The 21,665-nt window shown below is 39.1% G+C and overlaps 1 protein-coding gene across 1 annotated transcript in view; it reads left to right on the top strand.

Annotated features, from left to right (window-relative positions):
- The window catches only part of UMAD1 (UBAP1-MVB12-associated (UMA) domain containing 1), a 197,469-nt gene that overhangs the window by 113,404 nt on the left and 62,400 nt on the right, over window positions 1–21,665 (top strand). The window contains exon 3 of the mRNA XM_043507132.1: window positions 18,208–18,293. Within this exon, the coding sequence (XP_043363067.1) occupies window positions 18,208–18,293 (86 nt within the window). The remainder of the gene's footprint in view (window positions 1–18,207; window positions 18,294–21,665) is intronic.

Here is a 21,665-nt window from a genome sequence, read left to right as displayed (position 1 = left end):
TCCTGCAAGGAACTTAACATTTTCTCAGACTTTCATGGGAGATGAAGGCATTAGGTGGCTTGCAGGACTAGGCCCTAAATTTTGGGTTATAGTTGATATTAGTTTACAGAGGGAAAAAAAAAATCTTTCCACTGTGTTAAAATGAAAAGTGTTTCTGCTACATAAAAATATTTCTGGTCACTACTACCCTTTTTTTTTTCCTCTCTGATTACACATTTAGTTGTAATTTTGTTATAGCCATTCATACTGTTCTTAGAATATAGAAATGAATCCCGCTGTGAAGGATTTCCTGATGATACATTGCCTTGCTCCACAGGAAGATGGTAATAGAATAATGAAGATCCACTATGAGAACCATTATTCTTCTAAAATGGCAGAAATCAATTTTAAGAAAACATTTTTTTCAAGTAGATTGTGACTTCTTTATGTTTCATGCCTTTCTGTTCTACTGTTGATGATTTATTAGTAAATGCATCTGCACATCAGTGCTGCCACAGGTCATAATGAAATTATTTTATATGAAATAAAATACATACAAAAGTAATTAATTCCAGATTTTACTAAATATGGCTCCAGTCCTGCAAAGACTTAAACATATCTGCACATTGTAGAGCAGTCCCACAGAAATCAATGTGTGAAGTTAAGCACGTGTGTAAGTCTCTACAGAATTGGAGCCTATGCTTGGGACAAAACACTGAATTATTAAGAAATTGCAAAAAAAAAAAAAAAAAATTTGTGAGATACTACATACTAATAGTAACATTTTCATGAGTTCTCCTATAAACCAACACAATCATACTTTTCAGTTAGTCAAAGACTAAGCTACTAAATAGTAGGCTGTTTTAAATTAGCCAGTATAGTTTCTGTCTAGTACATCTGGTAAATTAATATAAACGGTCACTATGAGTATCCTGCAGGGACCTGTTTTTGCATGCATACAGGAACGTTTATGTAGAAATAAAAGTCTGTGAATCAAAAGAAAACACTTATTTCCAGTATACTGCAGACTTTTAAAAAAAAATGGCTTTGAAAAATTGAAAGTATTTTGGTTTGTTTTTATTGTGGAACCTATCAGGGAGAACAATTTACAGTCAGTGCTATTCTTCACAGCTGAATGGAGAAGAGGTGCTTGCTTAGTGAAATAGAGCAGCTGCACTAGTTTTAGCTCAGCTCACAAAAACATTTGCTCTTTAATCAAGAAGTTCAGATTTTGTGGTACAGTTTGTTTTCATGATGGAAGGTGGTCAGTTGGACCATGCAAGACAGCTGTAGTATAATTGAGAGAGTATGTGAAAAAAATTTAAATACTTTAAAATAAATTTTACTTCTGAAAAGCAGAATATTCACTAAAACTATGTAAATGAATTCTTAAAACAATTAGACATAACATGAAAAGTTTATAAATTTAGCTTACTAGTGGTCATTTGCTGTTGTCACAGATGTTGTGCTGTGATGGTAAAATAATTTTTATAGAGGTCTGTTTATCTTGAATACTTTTTCAGGACAGCAGTTTGTTACAAATGTTTTTGATGATCCAGTATTTTGAGAAATTGATTAACATGTTTCAGTTTCCCCAAAATATGTAATTACAAAAATATTGGAAGTCTGTTTTTCTCCCTTTTTTTTTTTTTAAATCACTTGGGATACAAAAAGCAATGTTTGTCTGAGCTAAGAATAGAAATACCTTGATTCGCATCACAAATCACAATCCAGAAAGTGCTGTCTGGATGTTTAAAGGGGTTGTCTTGGTTTTTTTAAAAAAAAATTATGGTCAGAGCTAATAACTATTCTGAACTTGGAGCTGTATGCCTCATGCTGAACTCTGCAATCTTTATACGCATGACAGATTTGCTGGGTCCACTGTTGATCTCTATAGGTTAGAACAGCAGTTCTCAAACTGCAGGTTGGGACCCCACAGTGGGTCACAACCCCATTTTAAAGAGGTTGCCAGAGCTGACTTAGAATTGCTGGGGCCCGGGGCTGAAGCCCAGGCCCCACCACCTGCCTGACTTTAATCCTCCCAGGTTGTGTAGTAGTTTTTGTTGTCGTAAGGGCGTCCTGGAGCAATGAAGTTGGAGAACCCCTAGGTTAGAATGTTACTCTTCCTAAACCAGCTCTGCCACTTCAGTTCTCTTGCTGACATTGCTCTTCTTTCTGCTGCTAGCAGCTATGAATCCAGGTTAATTGAAAGAATTTCCCTCAAGGAGTTCCTGAAGATACCAGTTGGACATGCTTGGACATGCTTTACCATGCTATTATGAAAGAATTTTTTTGTTTTTAGCACTGTCCTGTCTTGTCTTTTCCTCAAAAATGTAGTTCCGACATGGCTTAGACACTGATTTAGGGGAGATGTCAGGGAACAGAGGAATATAAGAGGGTAAACTCACAGCACTGGTATTAATGTATCCCTACTACTATGACTTTTCTGGTCCACTGAGTGCTATCTACCCATTAGTATAGGTGTCAGAGTTTGTGGGAATAGTAACTACTTGAGGCAGATGAGAAGATCTGACAAATGATGTTCAGTTTTGTGGAGAGCTGGTTGGAAGTGTGATATTCACCCCTGTATTAAGATGCAGAATTTAGATGAGAACAGCCTGATCACAGATTAATACAAGTAAGACATATCTAAGTCATGTGGGTTGAGATGAGAGAGAAATTCTGTTTCCTGATTGAACCTCTGGGCTGAGGGACTCATTGGGGGGAGGATTGGTAATGCTGGTTATAATTTCAAACTGATCACACTTGGCAGATGTCAGTTGGGGGTATGCCAGATTGTCTTCTGCATTCTCTTCTATGGTTCACTACTTCAGATACCAGCTCTGTTAGATGTGCTCTTCTGAGGTCTACGTATTATGACCTAAAAAGTGAAAGAACACTGCTTGTAGCTACAGGGGGTAGCCATGTTAGTCTGGATCTGTAAAAGTGGCAAAGAGGCCTGTGGCACCTTATAGACTAACAGATGTATTGGAGCATGAGCTTTCGTAGGTGAATACCCGCTTCGTCAGATGCATCCGACGAAGCGGGTATTCACCCACGAAAGCTCATGCTCCAATACGTATGTTAGTCTATAAGGTGCCACAGGCCTCTTTGCTGCTTGTAGCTAGGTATCAGGAGAGCTTAAATAATACACCAATTAGGATTTGAGACCCCTCATATTTCTATCACAAATGGCATGAGAAAGTGAGGCCAGAGAAGATCAGTGGCCAGATATCGACATGGTGGTAGATATTTCTGATCTTTTAGTCTTTCCTGAGCTTTTAACTCATGATTCTGGGACAGTGTAAGCAGAGACCCTAATCTATGGTTTATTCTTTCAGTACACAATTGGTTGTGACTAAGACTATAGGCCAGTGAGCTGATCTACCAGGCAGGGAAGGTGAAATCGTGCTGCAAGCAATTGCACAATTCCATTTCCTTTTCTCAGGGTTTTCTGTATTAATTTATAAACAAAAAATCAAAATAAAACAAAGCAACCTAAAACAACCTCACAGGGTCTCTTCTTAGCCCTTCTTCCACGGTTTCACAACTTTTCCCATCTGAGGTTTCTCCCTAGCCAGCTCCTGTTCCCTGCAGGAGTCCCTGAAGGTCTTCCACCTGACAAATGCAGAGTACCCCAAACAAGTCCCTCCCTGCCCTTAGATCTGACCTGTCTTCTCTGTTTCCCAAGAGGCAGTAAGCCATATATGCAGTTTTCACACCCTCCTATCCAGTCACCATCTTTGGATGGATGGATACCAGTCCATTGTGTGTCCATTACAGCTGGATCCCACATGCTTCTAAGCCCACCTGGGTCTGGGTAATGACTAGTTACTGTTCCTAGCTTTGAATCTCTCAGGCACGCTCCCAAGTGCAGATCCCCTGTCTGACAACCTTCTTGGGCAGTGGGATTCCCACAGTTTTGTTGTCTTACGCTCTGGAACTAGTACCCCTTCCAATCCCTCAGTTGTTTAGATAATTTCCCCAGAGTCTAGCAAGCAGTGGGAGCTCTCTGGTAAACCCTTTGGGGACAACAAGGAACCCAAGTTTAGCAAAATAATTTCTTAACCATGAAGCACACTAGAGGGTTACAAATCTTTAAAAAACAGCAAATCATGAACACACCTCCCCATGCCCCCCCACAAGTCCGATCTCAAACCCTCCTGAGAATCCTGAGTTTAGTCAGCATTCTTATGTTATGTAGCCCTTCCTGCCTTCTTTAGCTTGGTCTTCTTGCATGTGGAGTAGTCACCTCTTGCTTTAAAAAACAAACCTTGTCTCCTTTTTGCCCATGTGCTCCCTTTCCGAGAGTTCCAGTCTCCATTTCTGCCCATCAGCTTTTGTGTAGAGAGTCATTCAAAATCAATGGCTTCCGTGGTAGAAGATCCCTTATTCTAGTAGGGGAGAGTCATTCAACATTGATGGCCTTTGATTGCTCTGTTATAGCCGTGATGGGTTCCCCCCGGGGTGCCAGCTGGAATTGGGGTACCACTGAGCCCTCTGACTCACCAGCCTGGGCTCCCTCTCAGCACTGTGCTGCTGTGACAAGCTGTAGACCACTCCTGGTCCTGCACTTCCACCAGCATTCACAGATGCAGGGACACACCCAGCTGCAGTTATATAACACTGACCAGCCACTGCATGAACCAACAGTAGAGATACTACAGCCAAAATAACCCCCAGCCTAGGACCCAAGAGCTGTACCATCCTGCCCTGATGGAAACCACAACCAGTATGAATTTATTACTCCATTTACCTCTCCCTCAATGTGGAGACGAATATGCACTATAAGCTTGTGTTAAATGAAGCTGGGATTTTCCACAGACACTTCAGTCAAAGACACACTGGGTTAGATTAAAACATAAAACAAGTTTATTAACTACAAAAAGATAGATTAAATGATTATAAGTGATAAACAGATCAAAGCAGATTACCTAGTAAATAAATAAAACCACAAACTAAGCCTATAATACTAGAAAGATTGGATATGAATTAGCAGTTTCTTACCCTGACTGATGATACAAGCAGACTTTCAGATTCTCAAGGCACAAACTGCACTTGCTTTGCAGCTTGGGATCCCCACCCCCGTTCCAAGTCCTTTTTCTTTTGGAGCGTCTGTCAGGTGTTCAGTTGTGGGGGAAGGAAGAACCCCAGATAATGTCATTCCCTGCCTTATATAGCTTTTCCATATGGAAGGGACCCTTTGTTTCAAACTTGCTTTCCAGACCGGTTTGTGGAAAAATACAGGTACACAAAATGGAGATCAGTGTCATGTGGTCTGGTCACGTGCCCTTGCAGGTCCTTCTGAGTCATAGCAGCCATTACTTACCAGGCTGTCTGGATCATTTTCAGGAAGGCTCACCAGGTGGGGGATAAGCTTCTTCTAAGGCCCGTTGTTTTCCCTGATGACCCATTACCTTGAATAGGCCCTTCCCAACCAGCTATCTAGACTAGAAGCATCTTGCCTAGTGGATGTGACCCAGGTATAATTACATTTGAAATACAGATACATAGTCAATATTCATAACTTTAGATACAAAATTGATACATTCACACAAATAAGATAATCATATTAGCAAATCATAACTTTTCCAGTGATACCTTATGTCATAAATATAAAGGGAAGGGTAAACACCTTTAAATCCCTCCTGGCCAGAGGAAAAACCCTTTCACCTGAAAGGGTTAAGAAGCTAAGATAACCTCGCTGGCATCTGACCAAAATTACTGATGAGGAGACACGATACTTTCAAAGCTGGAGAGTGGGTGGGGGAAACAAAGGGTTCTCTCCGTCTGTGTTTTGCTTTTGCTGGGACCAGAGCAGAAATGCAAGTCAGAACTCCTGTAAAAAGTCAGTAAGCAATCTAGTTAGTTATGCGTTTAGATTCTGTTTTGTTTAAATGGCTGATAAAATAAGTTGTGCTGAATGGAATGTATATTCCTGTTTTTGTGTCTTTTGTAACTTAAGGTTTAGCCTAAAGGGATTCTCTATGTTTTGAATCTGATTACCCTGTAAGGTATTTACCATCCTGATTTTACAGAGGTCATTCACAATTTGGCACAGACATATCCATCCATCACAAAAAGAAAAGGAGTACTTGTGGCACCTTAGAGACTAACAAATTTATTAGAGCATAAGCTTTCGTGAGCTACAGCTCACTTCATCGGATGCATTTGGTGGAAAAAACAGAGGGGAGATTTATATACACACACAGAGAACATGAAACAATGGGTTTATCATACACACTGTAAGGAGAGTGATCACTTAAGATAAGCCATCACCAGCAGCGGGGGGGGGAAAGGACGAAAATCTTGCATGGTGACAAGCAAGGTAGGCTATTTCCAGCAGTTAACAAGAATATCTGAGGAACAGTGGGGGGTGGGGTGCAGGGGAGAAGTAACATGGGAAAATACTTTTACTTTATGTAATGACTCATCCATTCCCAGTCTCTATTCAAGCCTAAATTAATTGTATCCAGTTAATTGCATCATCTGGACCCATGGAAAAGAAGCCCTTGAGGAATTCCACCATGATTTCAACAATTTCCATCCCACCATCAACCTCAGCCTGGACCAGTCCACACAAGAGATCCACTTCCTGGACACTACGGTGCTAATAAGCGATGGTCACATAAACACCACCCTATATCGGAAACCTACTGACCGCTATTCCTACCTACATGCCTCTAGCTTTCATCCAGATCATACCACACGATCCATTGTCTACAGCCAAGCTCTACGATATAACCACATTTGCTCCAACCCCTCAGACAGAGACAAACACCTACAAGATCTCTATCATGCATTTCTACAACTACAATACCCACCTGCTGAAGTGAAGAAACAGATTGACAGAGCCAGAAGAGTACCCAGAAGTCACCTACTACAGGACAGGCCCAACAAAGAAAATAACAGAACGCCACTAGCCATCAACTTCAGCCCCCAACTAAAACCTCTCCAACGCATCATCAAGGATCTAAAACCTATCCTGAAGGACGACCCGTCGCTCTCACAGATCTTGGGAGACAGGCCAGTCCTTGCTTACAGACAGCCCCCCAATCTGAAGCAAATACTCACCAGCAACCACACACCACACAACAGAATCACTAACCCAGGAACCTATCCTTGCAACAAAGCCCGTTGCCAACTGTGTCCACAAATCTATTCAGGGGATACCATCATAGGGCCTAATCACATCAGCCACACTATCAGAGGCTCGTTCACCTGCGCATCTACCAATGTGATATATGCCATCATGTGACAGCAATGCCCCTCTGCCATGTACATTGGCCAAACTGGACAGTCTCTACGTAAAAGAATGAATGGACACAAATCAGACGTCAAGAATTATAACATTCAAAAACCAGTTGGAGAACACTTCAATCTCTCTGGTCACTCGATCACAGACCTAAGAGTGGCTATACTTCAACAAAAAAGCTTCAAAAACAGACTCCAACGAGAGACTGCTGAATTGGAATTAATTTGCAAACTGTATACAATTAATTTAGGCTTGAATAGAGACTGGGAATGGATGAGTCATTACACAAAGTAAAACTATTTCCCCATGTCATTTCTCCCCCTCACCCCACCCCCCACTGTTCCTCAGATGTTCTTGTTAACTGCTGGAAATAGCCTACCTTGCTTGTCACCATGAAAGGTTTTCCTCATTTCCCCCCCCCCGCTGCTGGTGATGGCTTATCTTAAGTGATCACTCTCCTTACAGTGTGTATGATAAACCCATTGTTTCATGTTCTCCGTGTGTGTGTGTATATAAATCTCCCCTCTGTTTTTTCCACCAAATGCATCCGATGAAGTGAGCTGTAGCTCACGAAAGCTTATGCTCTAAAAAATTAGTTAGTCTCTAAGGTGCCACAAGTACTCCTTTTCTTTTTGCGAATACAGACTAACACGGCTGCTACTCTGAAACCATCCATCACAGTAATTTCCTCTGGGGAACATGACTAGAAGTTGGCATGTGACCTAGAACTTAAAGTTCCAGTTTTAAAGGACCATAACAGGTGCACTAGAATATGCACATGCACCCCAGGTCTCAATATCATTTTCCATAGACCTCCATCTTTCAGTTGTGGACACGATGCCCAACTTAGCTTGTACTACAGAGACATGATTGGATGGCAGTTTTTGGCCTATTTTGATGATCCTTTTTCCAGCTAGATACTAAGTTCAGAACAAAGGAAGGGAGATGTGTATGACCATGCTTTCTCCTTCTGGTCTTTCTTGTAAAAGGTGCCCACTCTACAGATACTCATTTGAGTGTATCCGTTTCTATCTGTATAGGTATCTTTTATAGTACTCCTCTTTGCACTGAGGGTCATCTCCTCTTTTCTTTTCTTTTCTTTTACGTTCTGTTGTGGTCTGCTCTCAGACCCAAATGAAATGGTACTCCCAGGTAAACTGATTGCTTTGATCAAAAGGAACACTTTGCTTATAGTGATTCTTACAGTAGGCTTCTGGAAGACCTGAAACAATTTTTTCAAAATTAATGTTCTTTCTTAAAGTGCAAATGGTTGGCCCTTTTAGGGTTGAGATCTGTCTCATGGTAGTGGTTGTGGGTTTGACTTAGTGTATTGTGGTTTCTTGATATTACTAAATATGCTTAGGAGGATGACTAAGAATACGAGAATTCAGAAACTTTGTGGAGTAATGGAATGTTCAGTTTTGGGATGCAGGGCTCTTTGAGATTTGAGAAACTTGGAAACTTTTCTGTCAACTGCTATACTGGATAATGTGAACAGTAAAACAGAATTGCAACTGTTTAATCTCATTTTGTACTAATTGGCGAGGAGCACTTCTCTAAAGTTAGCTGTTTCATTTGGTAGTGTAGCTTTAACTGATTAAATAGACTGATGGATCAGTATCAAAGATATCATTGTGGTAAACGTTAGAGTGTAGTGCAGATTCTATTATTATGTTTTTATTTTGTAACATGATAGTTGTGGCTAAAACAATGGCCATCTAGCCACATACAAAATAAACCACAAAGAGTTTGTTAAACTTGTTTTGTTTAGAATGTTAGTAATAAAATATGATATTGTTTAAGATAAAGATCAAGCAATGTATATATGGTATCGTCCTATAACATCTTGCAGAAAAAACAAAAAGAGAAAAATCACAAGCAAAGGTTTAAGGTTGAAGAACTGTAATCAGGGGCTTAGTGTATTTGACCTTCTGACATATTTATAAGAACAAAGAGATCGTTGGGGTGGGGAGAAACAATCTATAATGATTCTACATTATCTGAATTTACTAAAACTCACAGTCTGAATTCCCGGTACTGCCATCTCTGAAGTTTCAATGCTATTAATGACTCGGAAAAGGAAGTGAACAATGTGAAGTATCCCACAAGACAGAGAAAGGAGAAAAAAATGTTCCTTCCATTTAAGGAATGAACCTGAAACTCCAAACCTCCCATGCATTTCTATTAAAAGTTAAATACCACCAAATAGATGATGGTCTGAATGTTTCTTCCAGTGCACTCACCTGAAGCAGTGAAATACTTTAATTCATATCACGCATTTCCTCTCTCCTTCAGTTGCATGGAAGTTAATTGTCTGTCAACATCAGTTTTGGTTACAAATTACAGATCCACAGTATTAATTCCTGAATATGGCATGAGATGTGATGTATAGTATAAGATCCTCTGACTTACTATATAATAATGTCATATGCAAACCAATAGCATATTTCATGGCTCTAAACTATGAAACCACCTAATCTTTCACTTTTTGAGAGTGTAAGGAAATAAATTTGTTGAATGTTATGGTGGTAGAATTTTCTTTAAAAATAATGTTTTTGTTAAATGAGTGCAAATTCCTGCATGGTTAAACATAAATTAGTTTAAAAACTGGTAGTGTCCTGTTTACTTTGTACATGTAATTTACTAAAACAGATTAAATCAGTATAAACCAAGTTTAAGTGTACTTTAAGACTGTCCATATACAATGTTGTGTTGGTTTTATTGAACTGGTTTAAAATCAAACCTTGAAATTATTGCAACTAAGATCAGGCCTAATTTAAATATATAGAAGAAGACTTTCTTCCAGAGATCAGGTTTAGAGATGACAGGGAAACAATCTTTCTATCCTGTGAAAAGGTTCATATTTTGAAGAAAAAACATTTGTACCAAATTGTGATGAAAAGTCTTTTTTTTTTTTTTAAACTGGACCTTCCACCTTTAGGGAGAACTAAAATGGAAATCTTTTGGCTTCCTCCTTGGCTGCTCAGGGAGTTAACTGGCTAACTGGCATTTCACCAGATGGGCTGCCAGAGAACTGGCCAGCCTGGGAGCCTATGAAGCTGGCCAGCCAGCCTGCCAAGCAGCCCCTGGAATCTGTGAGCCCGAGCTCCATAGCATCCTGCCAGCTGGTCATCTTAGGACCACTGCAGTCTGGAGAGGGGAGGAGTAGAGCCAGGCAGCCAGGAGCCTGCCTAGTGGTTGCCCACAGGCAGGCTGGCAGGGAGTTTGGGAGCCCTCGCTTGGACTGCTGAGGACCTGCAGATCCTGGTGAACTAGAAGTCCTCATAAACCCAGTCTGCTGAAGAGCCATGGACTCCAGGAGCCCTGTCTCCCTTTTAGCTCATCAGATGGGCTATGAAACAGCCAGGAGTCTGAAAGTCCTGGGAGCTTCTACTCAGTTTCAGCCTGCCAGGTACTTTGTAGTGGAGCTTGGACTCTCCAATAGCCTGCCAGGCATTCTGCCCAACAGCCTGGGAGCCAGGAAATTGGAGGCTCCTATGCGTCCAAGGAGTATGGAGCCTGGATGCTCAGGCTTTCCAGCAAAGCATGCTGCTGAGGAGCTAGGAGCTTGGAAGCCTTGTCAGTCTGGGAAGGTGGGATCAGTGAACTGGCAGGAAATTAGGCAGGTTTCCATCATAAGTTTAGTTGAAATCAGCACATTCCAGCAATATTTTGATTTTGATGAATTGGCATTTTCTGACTGAAAGCATTCCATCAGAAAATTTCCAACTGACTCTACTCAGGTTCTTTGTGGTCTTTATACTTCATTGTAATATAAGTGTTTGATGATTTTCAGTTATGATAGTTTTTCATTTTGTCCACAAATGATGCAAGTAATAAAGTTTTGGTGGTTGTAACTTTTCTATATCTGTTTATGCAGTATCCAAACAATCCATAAATGCATTTGTTTTGTTGTATGAACTCTGTGTTGCTAAAGCTATGAAATAAATACAGCTCATATTTTATGGTATTTTTGTTTCACATTTACACAGGTAAAAAGGCGTCTGTATTTCACATAAATACATGGATTTTTAGTGTACTAGCCTTCTAAATAAAAGATTGTGATCATTCACCTTGATTTTCTGCCTAAATTGTAGTTTGTCTGTGGTAATTGTCTAGTTGCAGAGAAATTATTACAAATTTTCCTTGATTCTGTTAAGAAGCACCTGTTTTTATCTTTGTACAATTTCCATTAAAATGATCAGCAGACTTGGGTAAAATCCCAGTATTTAAATGTCAGAGTTTTTTCTAAGGAAGTTGTACTGTTTATATTTCCAAGTATAACAAGAAAATAAAAAAAATGAATCAACAGTTAGCAAGCTTCTTATGTATCAAAGTGAGAAATATGAAAAACCTGTGGGTTTTTCATAACTAATTCTACTAAATTTTTTTTTTTTTTTAAATCCTCTTAGATTATAAAATTAAATTGATATAAATTTGTTTACATGTTGTTTATTAGAAGATAAAAGTAAATCAGGAGTTCCCTAGTTCAGAGTCTACTTTACAAAACTGGCCTTAAAGTGAAGTTCCTAGAAATATTAAACCATTTTAAAGCACAAAATTAGTGAAAATAACACTAATCCCAGTTAATCCATATTATTGACCAATTTGCTCTTTTAAAAAAAAATGTAGCCCTTAATCTTTTGTTGTGTGGAGCTGGTTACACAGGAAAGAAGTCTGATCCAGAGATTAGCTATTCTGTTGGTTTTGGATGTTGTTTTCACTGTTTCTGAGGACAGGTTAGACCACACACGTTTAATTTGTGTGAAAAACTGGCTATTTTCCCCTATTTTCATCACCAGAATTAAAGTACATCAGGTCACTAAAGTTAGTAAGTGTATTACTACTGTTAATTTTATTGTGGAGACCAAGGCTAGTGTTAGCTGTTGAAATATATATATATCTTTGGTACTGTGGAAAGGTTATTTATGCCCTCTCTCTGTTTAGTAAAATTGTCTTTGGTTCTGAATTCCTTTTTTCATATGTTGTTGTGTAATGGTTTCATGTTACTGTATACCATTTAGGACATACAGAAGTTTTCAGGAGATTTATTATTGGGGGAAGAAGTAAATTAGATTATTGTGCAATACTGTGTGTTTGAAGAAAAGAATCCGCTTTTCCTTAGGGTTCTAAACCTGAGAGTAATATTTGATATTTCCACAAAGAAAGTCATGATGGAATGGAAATGCTGTAATGGGTGCAACATAAGCCTTCCATTAGAATCTTAGATCTCTGGATTTACCACTACAATCCTATGATTTTGAAAGAGGCTGCTATTTAGAGAGAGATTGTATTGAGTTATAGGTAAGGAGGGACACAAAATCTCTTAATCTACAAGTATTAGTAATTCTTGCCTGGGAAATGTAGACAACAGACCTGGTTTACAGGCTATATTGTATCAGTTTTTAAATTGTGTTTTCTAAAGCTTATTGGGTTATTTTTTTTTTGTGGGGTATGTATGGAGGGGTAGCTGTAGGGTAGAAGAATTCTTTTCAAATTACAGTTGATAATTACTGTGGAGAGAGAGTTTTTATACAGTTATTTCATATAAAAATATTGCCTAACTATTTAGAAGATTCATTCTTCATTTTCATCCCTCAGTTTGATTGAATTATGCTGTTGTACATTCTTCTCCTACTTCCAGATATATCATTATGTTGTTAATTTTAAAATGTCTAAAGGAAAAAGTTAAGCAACAACATGAAAGCATGATAGGTAATTTTTAATCTATTAATACGAAATCAAATGCAGCTCTGTGTAAGTATCTCCTTGTGGTGGTGCAAAGCCGCCCCAGCTGCTTGTTCGGATGAACGTACAAGTGGTCAGTGAGAGCTTTAAAAAAGACCTGGCTAGGGTGTCTAAATAGGTAGCTGATTTTTACCAAAGTTGTATCCCTTCTTAGTTTCATTAGTCCATGTTCTTTCCAATATTTTGTACAATGTTTACAACACTCACATCCATTTTTCCCTTTTGTTCTTTTCTCTAATATTTTTTTTCAGAACATGGGTTAACCTAGGGAACTACAAAAGGGTGTTAGGTGGTTGCTACTATCTTTTCCTTTCCATACTCCTAAAAGAAAGGTCCCAGGGAGGCCCTGATCTTGAAAAGGTTGAGAACCACTACTTTAGGTTTTCTTGTCTAGTGGGGTGTGTGTGTGTGGTTGTTTTTTTTAATTACAAAAAAAAACCCTTCCTCTCTCTTCTTCTTTCCTTTAAACTCATTGCTGTTCCTTCTTGCTGTTTTTTCTTTCTCTTTCCTATTTTCCTGCTTCTTTGATGCTATCTAATCCACAAACAAGCTAAGCACTTAATAATTTATAACACAGGCAAGGAAAGTGTTTTAAAATGCATTGTAATTTATGTCTAACTTCATAATAATTCACACTTGTGTAGCTCCTTTCATATGAAAATTTCAAAATACTTTATAAATATAACATTTTAGAACATTGTTTGATAGGTAATTCATTTTTATGCACATTTACAGAAAACGGCAGAGAAAGGTTAAATGATTGGCCTACGTAACAAAGTGACTCATAACAGAGCCAAGGATAGAAACCAAGAATTCTGATCTTCGATGGTACAAGAATTCTGATCTGATCAGATGGTACTAGGAAAGTACCATCCCATCTGTATGAAAATGTATACTGTAGTGATTTAAGTTTTGATAAGAATATCATGATTGTGAGCCTCAAACTGAACTGTATATTTGTTTACAGATATTGCCATCCATAAATATTATGTCAGTGAGGCTTTGAGAGCCTTTCCTATATGTCATTGTCCTTTGGATTCAGTTTTAGATTGAACTTTAAAATGAAATTTTTGAGAATTACTCATTGTATATTGGGGGAGACAGCAATTTGCACAGATGGGGAGAGAGATCCAAAAGATGTGAACAGTAGAAAGTTTTTCTACTGCATTAGGATTAAATTCAGTTAGTGCAGAGTTGGCAAAGTCCATGCTGTCTCAACTGGTTATAATATACAAAAATGTAGTTTCTCTGGAACAGAAATCTTGCCAGTTGATTTGTCTTGCAGTTGTATTAATCACCTAGAAAGTGACTTCATAAAAAGCAAAAAACCTGTACTGTTGAATTTTGTAGAAATTGTCTTGTGGTGACACAGAGTTGTATGATGATAATCTATATTTTTTGTTGAACATCTGTACCTTGTAAACTAAGATAGGGCTGTAGAACTCTAATTTAAAAGAATATTGAATTAGAGAAAATGAAAAATCATAAAATGGTAAAACTAAAAAGTAAATAGAAGGGGATATTGCTCACAGATAATACTCTGTTGTCATTTCTCCTACTGGAAGACAGTAAGAGTAAAGCATTGAGTCCCATTCTTCCCATCATACCTGGAATCGAGGCAAAGGTTTTTTGGGATGATGAGCTCAGTATATCAGCTCCTCCCCTCTTCTGTGAGATACTGTATTGCCAAAGCAGAATGAGAGAGTAGAGAGGCCAAAACAGTGTCACCCTCCATCAAAGGTGAGGAGAATCCCTGAGTGCTATTTTAAAAAAAAAAAATATTGCCAGTGAGAAATAGTCATCATGTAACCCTCTCTCCAACCCTATGGAAAAAAAAAAGTAGAGATAATTGACAGGTGAAGAGGGCTTACCTTAAAGTGCTGCATGTAGTGCCTTTTGCCCAAAGGGGGTATTCTGCACAGATAGAAGGTCCAGCTGATGAGACTTAATGGTGTGTGGAGAAGTCCACATGATAACGTTACACATTTCTACAACAGATGCCTCAGTCCTTACTGCCCAGGAACCAGAGAATGCTTCTAGAGGAATGATCCCTGACGATAAGATTGATCATACGTTAGGACAAATGCTTAGGCTGTATATCAATGGGGGTCTTAGAAATTGCTTTTCCATATTGGTGATTATCCATCAGATAAATAACTTTCCTAAACTCCTGAGAATGAGATGGAAAATATAAACAAACAAAACCTTGAGTTCAGACCCAGATAATTCAGTTGCCTATTCTAAAGGGTTGGGATAGAAGGTCGGCATAACAATAAAACTCAATACTCCATTTAGGAATAATTTAGGTGTAATTTAACCTTACAGTATCCGGAAAAACTGCATATATGGTGGCAAGATAATAAGGTGCCTCAGTTCTCCATCCATTGGGCTGAAGTTATTGACTCTAGTAATATGAACTTCAGAGTGAGCAGTTTTAGAGAGACCTGACCTTTTGATTCAACGAGCTGGGCTAAATTACTGGAAGAAAAAGGGAGTGATTCAGTTGAGAAGCAACTAGTTAAAATAAGGTTCTGTGCAGTAATAAGAAATAACCATAAGTAGCACCCATAAGCTAATTAAGTTTAACTTCTATGGGAGGTGGAAGGGGATACCAAAGAAACTCATACAGTAGCATATAACTTCAAAAGGAGAACTACACAAAAATGAGGAAACTAGTTAAACAGAAAATAAAGGGAACAGTCACAATAGTGAAATACCAGCAAACTGCATGGAAACTTTTTAAAAATGCCATAATAGAGGTTCAAACTATATGTATATAGCCCAAATTTAAAAAAAAAAAAAAAAAAAAGTAAGAGGACCAAAAATGAGTAGAAGAGGTGGTTAGAGACAAAAAGACATCCTTTAAAAATTGGAAGTCAAATACTATTGAGGAAGATCTAAAGGAGCATAAACTCTGGTGAATCAAATGTGAAAATATAGTTAGCCAAATAAGAATTTGAGGAGCAACTAGCAAAAGACACGATCTAATAGCAAAAAAAAAAAAAAAAAAAAATTATATATATAAGTACTGTACGTCAGAAGCAGGAAGACTTCCAAAAAATCAGTGGGACCACTGGACAATCGAGGTGCAAAAGGAGTACTCAAGGAAGACAAGACCATTGCAGAGAAGCTAAGTGAATTCTCTGTATCAGTCTTCACTGAACAGGATGTGAGGGAGATTCCCATACCTGAGCCATTCTTTTTAGGTAACAGATCTGTGACGTTGTGTTCCAGCTAATCCCCATCCCTCTGCCAATTTCCCACCATCCCTGGCCATTTCTGCTGCCCCCCCAAGCCAGGCTCCAGTCCTCCGCAGCTCAGCCCAGCTCCGCTCCCCAGCGGTCCTGTTACCTGCTCTACCCCTTACCCCCAGCCATCCTTGCCTACCTCTGCCCCACCCTCACCCCCGGTGCAGCTGGCCTGACTCTCCCTCCCTCAGCTCCAGCACTGTCTGGTGGGGTGACGGGAGCCAGGCAGGATCTTTAAATTATTTTTTAACAAAGCACAGGAGTCTACGTGCATGTCACATTGCCCCACCTGCATATCACCATGCACAGGTACGCAGGCGATGTAGTAGCTGGAGCCAAATTCCAATCGCCATTCAAGCTTTCCGATTGGCCGGGCCTGGGGGAAGGCCAGGGGCGGGAGCCAATTTAAAAAAAATAATAATAATAATAATAAAAAAAGCAACAAGATACTTTAAAGGCCCTAACAAGGCCAAAAAACTAACCAACACGCAAAGAGTTACAAAGGGATCTCACCAAACTCGGTAACAAAATGGCAGATGAAATTCAGTGTTGATAAATGCAAAGTAATGCACATTGGAAAACATAATCCCCAACTAAACATACAAAATGATGTGCTCTAAATTAGCTGTTACCATTCAAGAAATAGATCTTGGAGTCATTGTGGATAGTGCTCTGAAAACATCTGCTCAATGTGCTGTGGTGATTCAAAAAATTAACACAACGTTAGGAGCCATTAGGAAAGGGACAGATAATAAGGCCGAAAATATCATGATGCCACTATATAAATCCCTGATATGCCCCCACCTTAAATACCATGAGCAGTTCTCGTTGTCAGATCTCAAAATAGATATATTAGAATTGGAAGCAGCACAGAGAAGGGCAATAAAAATGAATAGGGGAATGGAACAGTTTCCAAAAGAATAGTGAATAATAAGACTGGGACTTTTCAACTTGGAAAAGAGACAACTAACGGAAGAAATGATAGCAGACTATAAAGTCACAAAATACACAATCAACCCGTGGAACTCATTTCCAGGAGATGTTGTGAAGGCGAAAAGTACAACCGAGTTTAAAAAAAAGAATTAGATAAATTCATTCAGGATAGGTCCATCAATGGTTATTAGCTCAGATGGTCAGGGACGCAACCCCATGCTCTGGGTGTCCCCAAAATCTCTAACTGCTTGAAGCTGGGACTTGACTAGAGGGGATAGATCACTTGATAAATTGCCTTTTTTGTTCATTCCTTCTGAAGCATCTGTCACTGGCCACTGTTGAAAGACAGGATACAGGGCGAGATATACCATTGGTCTGAGCCAGTATGGCTATTCTTATGTTCCTATGCTATTTGGATAATTGGAAGTATACGGGATAATCTGACTAACATAATTTTTGCACCTTTCCAAATGATCTCCTCACCACTCTTATATTGTTTATTAAAATTATTATTTGTACTTTTGCTACTCAAGATCAATTCAAGTTCATGGTCTTTTGAATTTTACTATGATTTTGCCTGCTACAGCTGTGGCATCCACCACATCTTCTTGAAGGCAACTGTCTGGTGAATGCTTTTTAACTGTGTATGTGATGTGCTTATGCTCCAGATTCCCACTTTGCCGCTGCCTCTCAAAGGCTGACAGCATTTTTGCTTTTTCCAGAATGGCTCTGCTGGAATATTCCCAGAACACTCTAAAACAAGAGTTCTAGATTTTTTCATAATTGGGTCTTATCTTAATGTGTTCTCACAGACCATCACCAATTATGATTGTGTGGACTGCTTCCCAAAATGCATGTGTATATGGTTTTTTCCTTGAATTCAAGCTGGAAAATATAAATGTGGAAATAACATATGTAGACTTAATTCTCCCTTGTACAGTGAATCATATAATTAGAGATTAGTACTCTAGAAATCAATTTACTAGTTTGTGTGGAAAATGGAAAACCTTACACTAAAATAAATTTATTTTTTTGCTTTGATAGGTGATACAATTAATGAACAGAGAAGAGCATCTAAAGATAAAAATTCATTTCATGAGACAGGACCTACATACAATCAACCTGTTCAGGTAAGAGAGACTACATTTCCTTAAGTGTCTTTGGTGACATTTCTTAGCAGAAGATTATTGAATAAACTGCTATTCCAGAGATTTCTAAGGATATTAGGTAGTAGATTTTGGTCTGGCTTTGCAGACAAGGGCATAGATGTGATTGAATTTTTTAATCTAAATAAACTGAGGTCCTGCTGAGCGTCAAAGAGAAGTCAGTATGGTAGAGAAACACAACTGTAATAGCGCTGTTGCATTAATGCCTTTCTCTATCAATCTAAGGTTTCAAAGTAGCAGCCGTGTTAGTCTGTATCCGCAAAAAGAAAAGGAGTACTTGTGTCACCTTAGAGACTAACAAATTTATTTGAGCATAAGCTTTCGTGAGCTATAGCTCACTTCATCGGATGCATGCAGTGGAAAATACTCCTTTTCTTTTTATCAATCTAAGGTTCTTATATAGCCTGCATTAGCATAGCATCTGGGTGCTGCTTAATCTGAAATGTTTGTATCCTCACAAAGGAGTTGTAAAGTAGTAGTAGTCCAATTTACAGATGGAGAACTGAGGCACAGAGAAAGTGACTTGATCATGGTCACACATGAATTGCCAAAGTAGGGAATTGTACCTGAGTCTCCCAAATTCCAGGCTAACACCCAAACCATTGAACTATCTGTGACCAGGGGTGCCTGGGGCAGCCCTCGCTGGAAATGCCAAGGGCAGGCTACGAAAGGGAAAGCGGATATCCACTAGTCTTGGAAGTAACACTGAAGTTAAACTCCCCCAATCACAACTGCACTTCTGATCTCCCACACTGGTTATCAAGAAGCAAAAAAGAAATCACAGTCCCCTCCACCCTCCATTGCATTTCAGTCTCTGGCTCCCAATCAGCACCTAGGTCCAGTAGAGTGAGAAGTTATTTTAAACTCTGTTCACATATACAAAATGTTCTTCTGACCCCAAAGGGTCAGCCACATTACCAGGTCACTATAGGATTGGATCTTATCCAAAATGCCACATTGTCAGCCAATTCTTTAGTGTCTAAAACTAAAGGTTTATTATAAAGAAAAAAGAAAACAAGAAGAGAGATGCTAAATGGTAAAGCAGTCACATACATACAAAAAATTCAAAGTCCATATATCCGTTTCCTAGCAGTACTGGTGAGTTTGCTGGCTTGAAAGTCCCTTTGGAACACATCCACAGCTTGGATGGGTCATTCAGTCTTTTGTTCAGAGCTTCAGTTTGTAGCAAAGTTCCTCCAGAGGTAAGAAGCAGGATTGAAGACAAAATGGAGAAGATGCAGCTGCCTTTTATAGTCTTTTGCCATGTGGCCTGTGCTTCCTTTGTTTCAAACACAAGCTGCCCAACATATGGCTGGAAAGCCTTAGAGTTCTGTCCATAGGCATGCCCCTGCATGCCTTGCTGAATCATAAGGTGTATCTGCCTTCTCTCAATGGGTCAGTTGTATAGTTGATAGTCCTCAGTGGGCCAGCAAGCAGGGTAGGCAGAGCTGATGGCCAAACTGTCTGGGGGTGTCACCCAGAAGCATAGTACAAGTTTGAAATACAGACATACATACATATCTATAACACATAATACAAAGGTGATACAAACACATAAATGAGATGATCATATCTGGCAAATTTAACATTTTTGCAGATACCTTACATGGCCTATCTGGCATAACTCATTACAATTTTAAAATATTGATATTCATAATATCCTCAAGTGTCCCCCAGATTCCATACAGTGCCACACCATCCTCTTCTCTAAAACCAGAGAAGAAAGTTCTTCCTATAACTTTAAAAAGTAAAGCTCTTTTCTCCAAAATCCCTATTTCAGAAGACTTCCACACATGCAGCCATGTCCTATCCACAAATTTGACAAGAACTCCCTTAATCCTACACCAGAGGGTTTGTAACTTTGAGCTAACTGAAACTTTCTAGTATTGTCAGTCTTCCAAATCACATGAAGGTCAAGGAGAAGGTGTTTTCTGTTAGGATGACAATGTTCATTTTGGAGACTGAGATCTGGTTAGAGGTGGTTTCTCTTCACCCACTTAAAGGAAATATCATCTGGTATTCTTGACCTGAAGGAGTTGAGCCTTTGGTGACCAGTAGGGCCTAGTGGTCCATAGGGATGTGGTAGATTCAGCCCTTGAGGATCCCTTGAACTAAATGTCCAAAGTGAAACCACTAGGAATTTTACAGCATCACACCAACAGTAGTGAATAGATGGCTGACCAGGGCGAGGGATCCTGAATGAAGGTTCCTTAGAGTCTGTCTCAGATGGCAGTGAGGATGATTCTGGGAGCACCCAGATCCCATGGTATGATAGCGTAAGATGTGAAAAGGGGATGCAGTAGCAAGTTGCCTCCTAAAAGCTGCAGAAGACGGTATTGACAAAGCCATTAAAATGGAGGTATAGATAGGTCTAGCACCAAAAAAAATGGACTTTGGATAAAAGGAGTAGTGTCTAAATAATGGATGCCCTGGCATGACCCTCCAGTGTCCGGGAGACTGAGGCTAAGGCACTGGACACTGAGTGAAAAGCTGTGAGCTCCTGAGTCAATATACTGGCCTGAATGTTAACTTCTCCAGACAATCCGTACTAAGTGATAACACCCCCCATGACCACCTGCAAGCTCACCATTGTGACTGAAGACTCCTACTTTTCAATGAGAGGGTCTTCTGTTGTCTGCGGCTTTGCAAATCCTAGAAAGTGCTATGCTAGAATTCACAGCAATGAATGTCAGTACCGGTCCTTGTGTCCAAAAACTTATTCCTAAGCATGGCAAATTTAAAGGAATAAATATTTATTTTTAAGTCTTTAAAAGCAAAGTGTGATAAAATAAAATTTTATCTCTGTTTTGTAACTGCCATTGAGTATCTGGGTGCTACTGAGGCTGAAGCAACAATTTTTTGAATTGTTTCGATGTCCTGAATCCACATGGTAGGTAAATGATTTAAAAAATAAATCATCCTACTAGGTAGTGGACAGATTGACAATTTGCTAAACTACGTAAGTGTTGAGTGAGAAAGAAAAGAAGAATGCTTTGCATCAGTGGTACATCTAAAAGTTTATGTAAATACCACCAAATCCTCAACAAATGATAGTGCAAGTAAAGGTTTAACAAAGCTTTCACAATATATAGCCCTTGATGTAAATATTGTTTTCATTGTCCTAAATGCCACAATCATAGAATGTGAGTTTATCAAAATAAACTTAATCAAAACAAACTCGCACCCACATATACAGCAAAGCACGCTCCAGGATGTTATGCATTATAAGTGAATGGCCCAAGTGTAGATGTTTTCCAGCCCCAGATGGTTATATGGTACTGACTTGAAGATGGACCAAGAGTACCATGTATTTTATGAACCCAGTCACAGTGTGAA

Source organism: Dermochelys coriacea, chromosome 2, assembly GCF_009764565.3.
Source record: "Dermochelys coriacea isolate rDerCor1 chromosome 2, rDerCor1.pri.v4, whole genome shotgun sequence".
Lineage (NCBI taxonomy): Eukaryota > Metazoa > Chordata > Testudines > Dermochelyidae > Dermochelys > Dermochelys coriacea.
This window is presented reverse-complemented; position numbering and strand designations above follow the sequence as displayed.